The 13,339-nt window shown below is 39.5% G+C and overlaps 1 protein-coding gene across 5 annotated transcripts in view; it reads left to right on the forward strand.

The window, feature by feature from the left end:
- GARIN2 (golgi associated RAB2 interactor family member 2) overlaps window positions 1-13,054 on the forward strand; it is a 30,521-nt gene extending 17,467 nt beyond the window's left edge. For 3 of the 5 annotated variants that reach the window (XM_049706405.1, XM_049706406.1, XM_049706403.1), the window contains 3 exons: window positions 6,431-6,459; window positions 10,584-10,762; window positions 12,709-13,054. In XM_049706405.1, the coding sequence (XP_049562362.1) occupies window positions 6,431-6,459; window positions 10,584-10,717 (163 nt within the window). In that variant the 3' untranslated portion in view covers window positions 10,718-10,762; window positions 12,709-13,054. Of the gene's footprint in view, window positions 1-6,430; window positions 6,460-9,358; window positions 10,763-10,927; window positions 10,959-12,708 lie in introns of those variants that run through there. The other 2 variants (XM_049706404.1, XM_033418242.2) reach the window with 2 other exon arrangements.
- The last annotated feature ends 285 nt before the right edge of the window (window positions 13,055-13,339 follow it).

Raw genomic sequence — 13,339 nt, forward strand, 5'->3', positions numbered from 1 at the left:
TTTTTAAATATAAAAAGGAACAGGGGAAAACAGGGAAACAAACTTTTTAAAAGTTTGACTCACTCATTCAATAATATTTACTGAGCACCTTCTATGTGCTAGAGACTGGAAATACAGCAGTGAAAACGAGTCATGGAGTGTTTCATTCTAGTGGAGGGTATAGATAATAATCAAATAAAGTATATTATGCCGCTGGAATGTGCTGCGAGAAAACAAAAAGTAACAGAAAGATTTGAGGAGGGAGTAGGGATATTTTATATAAGTGGTCAGGAACTGCTTCTCTGAGGAATGGCAGAGATCTGAAGGAAGGGTGGAGCTCTGAGGGAATAGAGTTCCAAGCTGACTGACTGCATAACAATTATAAATGGGACATGTTAGGTGGTCAGCAAATGATCATTATTTCACTATTACTTCATTTCCAACAGTGTAGATAAAAGAAAGTTGGCTATTCTGTCAAAACAAAAACAGAAAACAAAATATCTTAATTGACTCAGGGTTAAGTGTTCAAAACCGGCTTTCTTCTTAACCTTCTTTCCCAGCTAAGAAGGGGTCCAGGGAAGGAAAGGAATATGGATGATCCTTAGAGGATTCTTAAGCCTTGAAGTCAGAGTAACATTTGCTTTTGCCCCTGGGCAGTCACATTTCTCGCAATTCTAGGGCCTCTAGATCCAAGAGCCAATACATTCAAGGTGTTGGTGGATCCTGATTATAATTTCAATACTTTTGGTTGTATGCTTCAGCAAAGCATCGTGTCTTATCTAGGGTTTCTATACCATTGGTTCTTTTTTTTTTTTTTTTTGGTGGTACACGGGCCTCTCACTGTTGTAGCCTCTCCCGTTGCGGAGCACAGGCTCTGGACGCGCAGGCTCAGTGGCCATGGCTCACGGGCGGGCCCAGCCGCTCCGCGGCATGTGGGATCTTCCCGGACCCGGGGCACGAACCCGTGTCCCCTGCATCGGCAGGCGGACTCTCAACCACTGCGCCACCAGGGAAGCCCTACCAGTGGTTCTTAATGTGTGGCTGGTCAGCAGCATCACCTGGGAGCCAGTTAATGATGTAAATTCTCAGGCCCACCCCCACCCTGCTGAATCAAACTCTGGGATAGTCTCAGCATTTTGTGTTGTAATAGGCCTCCCAGTGGTTCAAATGTACAATCAGGTTTGAGAACTGTTGCCTTATGAGAAGCCAGTCCTAGGTACAAAGCAGGGCTGAGCAAGGCTTGTGAGGGCTTCTCCTGAGGCCCCGGAGCCAAAATGGGGATTCCCCTTCATAGCCATAGGAAGAACAATCAGGTCAAATTCAAGGGAGGCTTCTTCAGAAATTTTTCCTATATGACCAAGAGCTTTGAAGTTTGGATTTAAAAATATATTAAAAATCAATTCATATAGATAACTAATGAGAACCTGTTGTTCTCAGGAACTCTACTCAATGCTCTGTGGTGGACCCAAATGGGAAGGAAATCCAAAAAAGAGGGGATATATGTATACATATAGCTGATTCACTTCACTGTACAGCAGAAACTAACACAACATTGTAAATCAACTATACCCCAATTAAAAAAAAATCAATTCATGTGTTTTTCTTCTCTGATTGCCATAGCTAGGACTTCCAAAACTATGTTGAATAGAAGTGGTGAGAGTGGACATTCTTGTCTTATTCCTAATCTTAGAGGAAATGCTTTCAGTTTTTCACCATTGACATGATATTAGCTGTGGGTTTGTCATACATGGGCTTTATTATCTTGAGGTAGGTTCCCTCTATGCCCACTTTCTGGAGAGTTTTTATCATAAATGGGTGTTGAATTTTGTCAAAAGCTTTTTCTGCATCTATTGAGATGATCATGGTTTTTATTCTTCAATTTGTTGATGTGGTGTGTCATACTGATTGATTTGCAAATATTGAAAAATCCTTGCATCCCTGGGATAAATCCCACTTGATCATGGTGTATGATCCTTTTAACGTATTGCTGGATTTGATTAGCTGGAATTTTGTTGAGGATATTTTCATCTAAGTTCATCAGTGATATTGGCCTGTAATTTTCTTTTTTTGTGGTATCTTTGTCTGGTTTTTGTATCAGGGTGGTGGCGGCCTCATAGACTGGGTTTGCAGGTGTTCCTTCCTCTGCAATTTTTTGGAATAGCTTCAGAGGATAGGTGTTAACGCTTCTCTAAATGTTTGATAGAATTCAGCTGTGAAGCCATCTGGTCCTGGACTTTTGCTTGTTGGGAGTTTTTAAATCACAGATTCAATTTCAGTACTTATGTTTGGTCTGTTCATATTTTCTATTTCTTCCTGGTTCAGTCTTGGGAGATTGTACCTCTCTAAGAATTTGTCCATTTCTTCTAGGTTGTCCATTTTTGGGGCATATAGTTGCTTGTAGTAGTCTCTTATTTCTGTGGTGTCAGCTGTAACTTCTCCTTTTTCATTTCTAATTTTATTTATTTGAGCCCTCTCCCTTTTTTTCTGGATGAGCCCGGCTAAAGGTTTATCAATTTTGTTTATCCTTTCAAAGAACCAGATTTTAGTTCATTGATCTTTTCTATTGTTTTCTTCATCTCTGTTTCGTTTGTTTCTGCTCTGATCTTCATGATTTCTTTCCTTCTACTAGATTTGGATTTTGTTTTTTCTTTCTCTAGTTGCTTTAGGTGTAAAGTTAGGTTGTTTGAGATTTTTCTTGTTTCCTGAAGTGAGATTGTATTTATATAAACTTCCCTCTTAGAACTGCATTTGCTGCGTCCCATAGGGTTTGGATCGTCGTATTTTCATTTTCATTTTTTTCTAGGTATTTTTTTTCAATTTCCTGTTAGATTTCTTCAGTGATCCATTGGTTGTTTAGTAGCATATTGTTTAGCCTCCATGTATTTGTGGGCTTTTGCAGTTTTTTTCTTGTAGTTGATTTCTTAAGTTCATAGCATTGTAGTAGGAAAAGATGCTTGATATGATTTCAATTTTCTTAAGTTCACTGAGGCTTGTTTTGTGGCCCATCATGTGATCTATCCTGGAGAATGTTCCATATGCACTTAAAAAGAATGTGTATTCTGCTGCTTTCGGTTGGAATGCTTTTATTTATTTTCCAGATGGAAGAAACTTTCCTGCTTCAGACTGAGGGTGGAGAAGTAGCTGAAATAGAGAAGTTTCCCTCAAGACACTGATCTATTATTTCTTGATGGTAACCACTGAGTTCTTTCAGTGGAACTAAATAATGCCCAGGAGGACTACTGGAAGTCTGATGTGTTAGAGGAGAAAGAAGGAAGGGAGATTTAAAAACTAACCAATCGGTGCTTTCCTGGTGGCGCAGTGGTTGAGAGTCCGTCTGCCGATGCAGGTGACACGGGTTCGTGCCCCGGTCTGGAAAGATCCCACATGCCGCGGAGCGGCTGGGCCAGTGAGCCGTGGCCGCTGAGCCTGCGCGTCCGGAGCCTGTGCTCTGCAACGGGAGGGGCCACAACAGTGAGAGGCCCGTGTACCGCAAAAAAAAAAAAAAAAAAAAAAGTCATCAATCATCTGTCAGAAGTAGTGAGAGAAAAACAAAGAATGTAAGAGGCAAAGGTATAGAAGCAGGTGCCGCTCAATAGAAAATATATCTTTTGCTGTGTATGAGTATGACTTTCATAGAAAAGCATAAGATTTCTAAAAAACAAATGAGATAAAATTGAATCCATCCAATCTAGCAATTTGTCCTAAATAATAATTAATCAGGTCTGATCATTCTGACATCTTCCTTCTGCTTTATTTCATTCATTATGTCTCAAACTCTGTCCCGCCCTTGTCTAAGGCTTCAGAAACACACAGTTCAAAATCTAACAAGGTTAACTGTTTAAATCATTTCAACTTCTTTCCTTGCCCTTTTGCAAATAATAGATGCCCTGAAGCACTGGATTAACTTTTAATGCCTTTAAAAAAAAAACTTAAAAAAAAAATTAGTAAACTTTTTTTAAGTACAGTTTTAGATTTACAGAATAATTGAGGAGGTAGTACATACAGCCCCATATACCCACCCCACTGCCACCTCCTCACCCTCCTCTCATCCCCAGTTTCCCCTATTATTAACACCTGCATTGGTGTGGTACATTTGTTACAACTAATGAACAATATTGATATATTATTATTAACTATAGTCCCTAGTTTAAGGTTCACTCTCTGTGTTGCACAGTTTTGTGGGTTTTGACACATGCATACTGACAATGTATCCACATAAAGAACAGTCTCACTACCTTAAAAATCCTCTGAGCATTAGATAAGCTCTTAGCAGTTTTTTTAAATATTAAAAATTGTAGAGAGAACTTAAGTTTTTAGGTTGAAAAATGATCTGCAGGTGCAAAATTTTGTTAGTCTCACTATTATGATCACTATTAGAAATGATGAGAAAATGAATGCCTATATAAATAGCAAAAATCTTAGAATTTTAAAGATTGAAAAGGATCTTGGTTGGCAAATCCCAAACTCTTCCAGGCCCTGCCCTTCAGTCTCTCAGCTTCCTGTGTGATCTATCTGCTGACCCTACTGTAGAGAAAGAAAGAACTAGATAAAAACAAAGCAAAAAACAAATTTTGGTTCTAACTAATCCTCTTAAGTCCAATTTAATCAAGCATAAGTTATATTTTATTGCCTATTTACATCAGGAACTTAATTACTAGCTAGAGCCTAATTTGAGAATGTTCATTATAAATGAAAGATGTGATAAGATCAAAGAACAGAATGGGATTCACTGATGCTTAATCCTGGGACAATTGCAGGATTAAGTCAGGACACCATGAGAGTGATAAATAAATTCTAGTATATATTCATTTTTCTTCTCCAAGACCATGGATTTCAGTGACACTTTCTAACCATATACTTTGGAACAATGGAAAAAAACATTAAACAATGACGTCATTGAATATTTTGCCCTCAGATTCATTGGTCTTTAAAATGTAAATTGAGCAACTTAAATCTAGATGAGTGAAAGACGCTGGAGACTTGTATAATGTCATTTTAGGTGCTTTAGAAGTGAAGGATTTACTTTATAAAGCATTTATATTCCTTCGCATACCTTGGCAATAGTGCTACTGTGACTCTTCCCTTTGTTTTAAAGAGGATAATGGCAGGCTTTATTTTAATTTGCACCTATTTTTTTTTAAGTACACTTTCTTGATATTTCTCAGTCTCTTGAAAACTTTTATCATTAAACTCAACCTTATTTAAATCACCAGACCTACTTGGTACATGAGTAGTTGTTTGCAAACTCCTCAGAAAATTACTAATTTAACCTTAAGATCCATTGTAGAACCCGAACTGCATGGATTTGCCAGACCTCTTAAATGGATCAGAATTATGTCTTTGCACATTTATCTGGGAAGATATTATCTAAGGATAATTATTCTTCCCAAACCCTTTTACTCAAACAGCAATACTTCCAAAAGAGTTACTGAAATGTAGCCAAGGAACAAAGATTTGGTGAAAATTAACTGACAAGTTTATATTTTAGCATGTCAATGAGGTTACAAAAATAAGTATTTTTTGATATTAATTTTAAAAATCAGGCATGCAGAAAACAAACTTCTTTATCCAAAGACATCTCTGAAAGTGAAATAGCCTGAAAAACTGACAACTAGTCTCCTATTTTATCCATTAAACCATAAGAAGTGTATTAACTTGGACAAATACTTGGGTATGTTATTCACCTACGAGATTCCCATCAGGGCCATAGAGATTGTGATGAAGAGCTAGCAGAGTAGTAGGCACTGTAACCCCAGTCACCCCTCCATTCCAGAATGTACCCCACGTGTGTATGAGAGCTTCCTGTGTGATCTATCTGCTGACCCTACTGTAGAGAAAGAAAGAGAGAGTGATCAAACAGCTGACTCTGTTTATGGAAGCCCCAGAGCAGCAGCAGTTAGCTTCTTGGAGTCTCAACCTCAAATGAATTTTCAGGGGCTCGAGAGGTAGCAAGTTAGGGATGGTCACAGCCTCACTGAGTGACAGGTGATAGTTACAATAAAAATAGGTTAGGGCTTCCCTGGTGGCGCAGTGGTTGAGAGTCCGCCCGCCAATGTGGGGGACGCGGGTTCGTGCCCTGGTCCAGGAGGATCCTGCGTGCAGCGGAGCGGCTGGGCCTGCGCGTCCAGAGCCTGTGCTCCGCAACGGGAGAGGCCACAGCAGTGAGAGGCCCGCGTACCACAAAAAAAAAAAAAAAAAAAAAATAGGTTATATGTAATTACATACAACTCACTTTTACAGCTTTTACATGTTGGATAGCTTACATGTTATGAAAATTTAGGTAATTTTACTCTAAGATGTATTATAATGAATAATACCCTTGGCTTGCTAAATATGTTTCATTACTACCTACAAAGTACTTAGAGAATGATTATCTCATACTTAGTAGTTCTTTTCTAAGTATTTGTGGTTATACTGCCAAAACTTTGAAATGTGCTATTTATTTTTACAGGAGCAGGAGAACTGATTCAGACACTTCAGGTATGAAACAAATTCCACTACATTTCTTTGTGATCCCTGGTATCGAGCAGTCACCTCTGGGTCCTAGAACAGAGTAGTTAAGAACAAAGGAATCCAGCTAGATGTTTTGATGCGTTCCCTTTCCTGCCTTTGCTCCATTGTGAGAGTCCTATCCTGCAGAAACTGCCTCAAAGACTATATTCATGCTATCTTTCAAGTGGTAGGCATCACTTTGCTTTTTTCTGTGCTGATAGAGTTCCCTAGTTCCCTGAATGTCTAACTCACTGGGCGTGAACCACTCCCGAGGTAGCTCTGCGGGCAGAACCTGAACATGATACGGCCTCTTATTCCTACTGATTTGGAAGGGAATTGATCCACAGCGCAATTTCTTGGTAAATCTAAAACCACCTAGCCCCTCTTTTCTTCCTGCTTACGTCTTTGGCTTCTGCTTCGCTGTCAGGTGATACCATTTAATTACCATTTTCCTTACATATTTCCATGGCTCGGGATCTTTAACCTGTAACAAGTATTTGAAGTAGAGGCTGTCTTGTAGGCACCGGTGGAGATTTCTCCCCTTACTTGCTGCTGACCCACTTCTAAGTTACTGTCTAACTTCTGGGGGGGGGGGGTAGAATGGGCCTCAGCTCCAGTCATGCACATAAAAGAACATCATGGAAGGAACACAGAAGCACACTTAACTAAATGTAAATGGAGAGGAAAAAAATACCAAAAACACTTGAAGACATTTTTAGTCACTTTTGCAAGAGTCCTACCAAAAAAAAAAAAGAAGCAAATGATTGGTGGGGAGGGCTAAATGGGTGAAGGGGATCAAGTGTATGGTGACAGAAGGAAAATAAATTTTTGGTGGGGAGCACATTGTAAGATATACAGAAATAGAAATATAAAGTTGTACACATGAAATTCATATAATGTTATAAATAAATGTTAGCTCAATAAAATTTTTAAAAAGCAAATGATTATAGGAAAGCTATTTATACAAGTGGGATTTGTCTTTGGGCCTTCCCACTGGAATTTAGTGTCCAAAAAACCAGGTGAACTTCACTGTAATGTGGTTTTACCTATATTCCAATCTACAGTATTAAACCAGAAAACAGGGGCTTCCCTAGTGGGTTAGTGGTTAAGAATCCGCCTGCCAAGGCAGGGGACACAGGTTCAAGCCCTGGTCTGGGAAGATCCCACATGCCGTGGAGCACCTAAGCCCGTGTGCCACAACTACTGAGCCTGTGCCCTAGAGCCTGCGAGACCCAACGCAGCCAAAAGTAAATAAATAAATAAAATAAATGTGTAATAAACCTGAAAACAATGTAGGAAAATGCTATCATAGTTTATAAGAAAAATACAAAATTTTATTTGCAATATATAGAATTTTCATCTATCAATTTCTATCCCAAATTTTATTTCAAAAAGAAATCAAATCTGTAAAAATTCCAGAGATATCCTACACCGGCAAACATTTTCCTCTTATTTTCTAAAGACAAGGATAAATCTAGCAACAGCCTTACCACTAATACATAATTAGTGCAGGAGCATATAATTAGTACATTCTTTGTACATTCTGAAGCACTCCTATTTTAGCCATGGAAATTTGAAATTAATGTAGGACATTGATGCTTTTATTTTCATCTTATATGTGACTGATTCTTTTACCTGTCTTCTGGCACAAACTCAATTTTGTTCAACTGAACAAGCGTTCATTGCCTATCTATTATATATGAGGCACTGTGACAGGCTCTGGGAGAGATTAAAAATAAATAACAGGACCTATTACCTGGCCTCAAGACATGTGCACAAATAACATAAATAGGAATGTTATAGGCCCTATATGAGAAAAGTGGAGAACTAATTTTAGCTCAAGAGAGAAAATCATGAAAGATTCTACGAAGGAAGCAGTCTTTGAGTTAGGAAAGGGGAAACAAGGACATCCTGGATATAAGGAACAGTGTGGGCAAAATCAAAGGAATGAGACAGGGCTGGGCATGTTGAATTTAGGAGTAGTGAGAGAGGCAGCTGGAAAGCAAGGCAGGAGTCAGGTCATGGAGGTTTTAATCCACACTAAGGAGTTTGGAAAGTACTACTTGGTAGGTAAGGAGGAGTCACTGAAAGCCAAGGAAATGACAAAATTAGTATTACATTTTAGGATGAATACTCTGACTGCAGTCTCTAAGAGAAGCTGGAAGAGGCTAGAGGCAGAATGTCATTATAATAGTCTAGGTGAAGGGTACCAAAGTCTTGGCCAGGCAAGAAGCAATGAGATGAGAACAAGGACATGAACACACAGTCAACAAGCTTTAATGACTAAACTACCTGTGTGGACACGAGAAAAAAAGGACTGAGGAGGACAGAGTTTGGGAGGCCACATGACTAGGAGGTAGTGAGTCCATGAAGCAAGCTGGGAAAAGGAAGAAAATCTGGAAGGAAAAGGTGAAGAAATCAGCTATGAAACACTGAACTGAGAATCAAAAGCCCTAGGTTTGAGTCCTAACTGCACTTCCTCTGTTTCATGAACGCATCATTTAATCTCTCTGGGCCTCAGTTTCCTCAGCTATCAAATGTGTGTGCGTATGGGTGGGGGAACGAGGAGGGCGCGACTGGCTGTCTCAAGGCCCTTTCTGCTGCTGTGATTTTCTTAGCTCCCGTTTGTGGTCCTGGTGGCGCATCTATGTAAATTTACCAGGCAGCTTGAAATGGGGCTCTGGAAATCAGGAGCTGAGGAAAGATACGGCAAACGTGCAGTGAAATTCCCCTCTTGTGCTTGTTAAATCACGAAGATGGTACAATATACACGTTTGGCATGAGGTTTTCACGAAGTATTAATTATTTTCCCTGTTTGTTTTCTTTCATGTACTTTCTCACTCTTCCCGCTTTCCTTTCCTATATCCTCTCACTTTTCCTTACTTAGGATTGTACAGTTTTTCAATGTTCCCTCTGATTAGCATTTCTTTCCCCCTTATCACACTCTTCTGAATCACTTCTTTTTTCCCCTTTCACACTCAACACTCTTCACCCCAAGAAAAGCAAAGATTAGTAGAATTTTAATCCCTTGTCCCATTGAATTTAGACTGAATGTAGACGGAAAGTGAGTTTGTAAATCTGATTTCTATTCTAGGCAGGAGCCAGAATAATAACTGCTCCCACGGCAGTAAAACAAATCACTGTTTCTATTAACCCCATCAGATTCACATTCACACAACTCCTGGGCAGGGCTAGTTGGGGACCATGGTCTCCAATTCATCTCTCCAACCTCTCAGCAGTTTGAAAGAATGACATTTCTTCTCCTTTTTGAGTAAGGTTTTGGGTAAAGTGGCACTGCAAATGTACTGTTTTTATGAAAAGGCTACAAGGCAGGGCCCAGGCTAAACCCATCTTCTCTGGATCTGGGTCCATCTTTCTCCTTTATTGACTTTCAATTTCTTACCTTTCTAAGCTTTATTCTCCTTAACTTTGCTGATTTCTTTACAGTGAGCCCAAACAATAGGTTTATCTATAATCCCGTGTTATTTTTCCAAGATGGAAAGAAATGAGACAAAGGATAGAGATTCAAGAAATAAGAAAAAGAGGGCTTCCCTGGTGGCGCAGTGGTTGAGAGTCCGCCTGCCGATGCAGGGGACACGGGTTTGTGCCCCCAAACCCGGTCCAGGACAATCCCACATGCCGCGGAGAGGCTGGGCCCGTGAGCCGTGGCCGCTGAGCCTGCGCGTCCGGAGCCTGTGCTCCGCAACGGGAGAGGCCAGAACAGTGAGAGGCCCGCGAACCACCACCCCCCCGCCACCCCCCGCCCCGGCAAAAAAGAAAGAGGGAACTCATTTAAGAAATACTGAGAGTCCTCCCCTCCCCCACCCATCTTTCTTTTCCACTTTCCTCTTAACTACCGCAAATCAAACCCTTGGAATCCTAAGCAGCCAGGTTCATTCTCTGTTTATGAAACCAGGGCTAAAAAGAAAAAGAGTGGGAGAAACTGTGAAATTTAACAATGGGCTCCATCGGAAAGAATAAAGACATTTTTGATGAGACATTTTGGAACATCATTTGAATTTAAGACTCAAATTTAAGTTCTCTCTACTTCTGTGACATTTTTCTCTCCTGTTTTTGGCTTTTTTCTCTCCTCACTTCCTCTCTCTCTCTAGTGATCTCTCTTCCACCTTGTCCCAGTATTTTCTGGCTCTCTCCTCTCCTGTCAAATCCTCTTCTAATTTCCTCAGTCTTGTGCCTCATCTGTCCTCCCTTTCTCAGGGGAATACATGTGAAGAAAGGAAAGTAAAACAAGAAAAGGCCAATGGAAAAAAACAAGTAAGACAACCTAAAGGTAATTTTTACAATTATAAGTCTATAGATACAAATGACAGACATGACTTTTTCACAAAAAGCTGTCAATAAACTGAATCTTTTAACATTGAATCTTATTACTTCTACTGTAGTAACAATAGAGGTGGAATGGAATATTGAGATATTGTTGTGGCTTCTGCTCTAGAATCCACCAGGGGTCAAAATGTAACATCAGCACAGGGCAAGAAGGCGCTTCAGGTGAGGCACTGGCAGGGAATTACTTGCTACTGCTTTTATAGTGATTCCTTTCTCATTGCTACCTTCCTCTTTGCTCCCTTATCATACTCTTTCCCAACCTGCTTTCTCAGATTAGCCAACACAGCCAAAGCCTCTTACTTTCATACCAAAATTATACAAATATTCACAGAGTCCCTGCAGGGCTGCCATGTACAATTGTGCAGATTGGACACTGCACAGAGTTGGGGGTCCCATTCACGTTGTAGCCTCTGTGCAATGAATAACTTGCACAGCTGTATGTGGTGGCATACAGTATTCTAAATTTCTTTGAGACACTAGCTTTACAGTGAGTTACTTATGAATGAAACTTCTCTCAGTTGCCTCTCCCAATATAGCTAATGCTGTGTGTGTGTGTGTGAGGGAGAGAGAGAGACTGCATGTGTGTGTGTGTGCATATGCACACACATGCGTTTAAGGCTGAATTCACACAATTGAAGGGAAGTTTGGTGAAACAGGGGTGGCTTCAGCAGGAAGCACATGCCCATCTTATCAGGGCTCTGATGATGGAATTGAGGTGCCTACCCTCTTTTCCGCCTTTCTGTCACTCTGCCACCAAAGTCAGTTTAGCATTTGAGCACTGAGTTTATTAACAGGGCCCCACCCAGATGCACACCATGGGCCAGAGATAATGCACCAGAGAAAAACAATGTGGCCAAAAAATAACAAATGTTCACACACCATAATCCCCTGGCCTTCACATACTCTCCTTAGTCTGTGCTGTTCTTTTGTCACTTCTTAATAGTGTTATTAAGAGCATACACTATTAAGTATGCTCTTAACAGTGTTCTATGGTGGTGGACAGTGAAGGGATGGCACTCAGGGTGATATGCTGATTCCTATACCCACCTAGGGAGAGTCCCAAGCCCAGCTATTTCTCAATATATTATAGCATTTAGAGAGAGAAGTTCCTTTAAAAAGCTAACCCAATATTCCACAGTGATTTCATCCTTTCATTGATACATTCTATAACATGAAATTTCAAATATTGTGGTCTCATTAAGAGAGATCTACAAATGCAAAGAAGGGCAAAAATGATGATATACATAACGTATTTAAATCTTGACTTCAGAAATTCAAAAAGTGGCTCCCAAATATTTAAATTGTGAATCGCTAATATATGGGAAAAGGTAGATGATTTTTTTATATGGTGAAAAAAGTTTGCTACTAATAAAGACTTCGTATTATTACAACTGAAATAATGTGAAAGTTACTTGGCCCCTTATTTACAATAAGCATAAATTATGTGTATGTAAATCTCACATATATATGACTTATTTCAGGACTCAGTTTAGCATAGATCAAGAACTTGCAAATAATTCAATGACAATATCTATAAGTCTTAAAGAATAAAAGCCCATAATTTTAATCTTGACTTTTTGATTTATTAGATTATTACATGGTAGAAATAACTTTTAAAAACAAAAATTTTAAGAAATAAAGAAGTTCCTTTAATATTGCATCAACTTCTAGATTTAAAAAATGAGATCTTACCTGTCCAAAGGATATTTATTGTTATATTAAGAAGAAATGCTGTATTGTATTATAAATGTAATTTTACTTATTTCAATCACTTATTTTACTCATGTTTAGTTACTTTAAGTTTTATACTTAACAGTAATAACTTTAATAGATTCTGTATTTCAGACTTTTGAATTAATTGAACTGACTCCATCTTTTTTTCTTTGCCAGATAAATACAAACTACTAAACTAAAAAACAAGCACAGCTCAGGAAATAACAATCGAAGGAAGGGAAAACAAAGCAGTGTCTTCCATGTGGCAGAAATAAAGGCTACTACTGATCATTAAGCATTTAATCCATGTCAATCTAATTTCTTAAATCTTAATTATTGTAATTGTGCGTACTGATTTTTTTTTTTTTTTTTTTTTTTTTTGCGGTATGCGGGCCTCTCACTGTTGTGGCCTCTCCCATTGCGGAGCACAGGCTCCGGACGCGCAGGCTCAGCGGCCATGGCTCACGGGCCCAGCCGCTCCGCGGTATGTGGGATCTTCCCCGACCGGGGCACGAACCCATGTCCCGTGCATCGGCAGGCGGACTCTCAACCACTGCGCCACCAGGGAAGCCCGTGAGTACTGATTTTAAAATAAGTAGAGAACTATACAAACTATAAGATTTTCAATTCATAAACTCACTTTTATCTGTAGAGCTTCTTTTCTTTGGGGTTGTTGGATAAATATGTTATTCTCTTTGGTTTTACTTTTTCTTATTTGGACATTAGCCCACCAGTGTGTTGTTTCTAACACTGGGCACTCTGGGGTCCTTGAAGGTGGGACCATGTTCTTTCCGTCTTTGTGTTCCAG

This window comes from Orcinus orca, chromosome 2 (assembly GCF_937001465.1).
Source record: "Orcinus orca chromosome 2, mOrcOrc1.1, whole genome shotgun sequence".
In the NCBI taxonomy this organism is placed as follows: Eukaryota; Metazoa; Chordata; class Mammalia; order Artiodactyla; family Delphinidae; genus Orcinus; species Orcinus orca.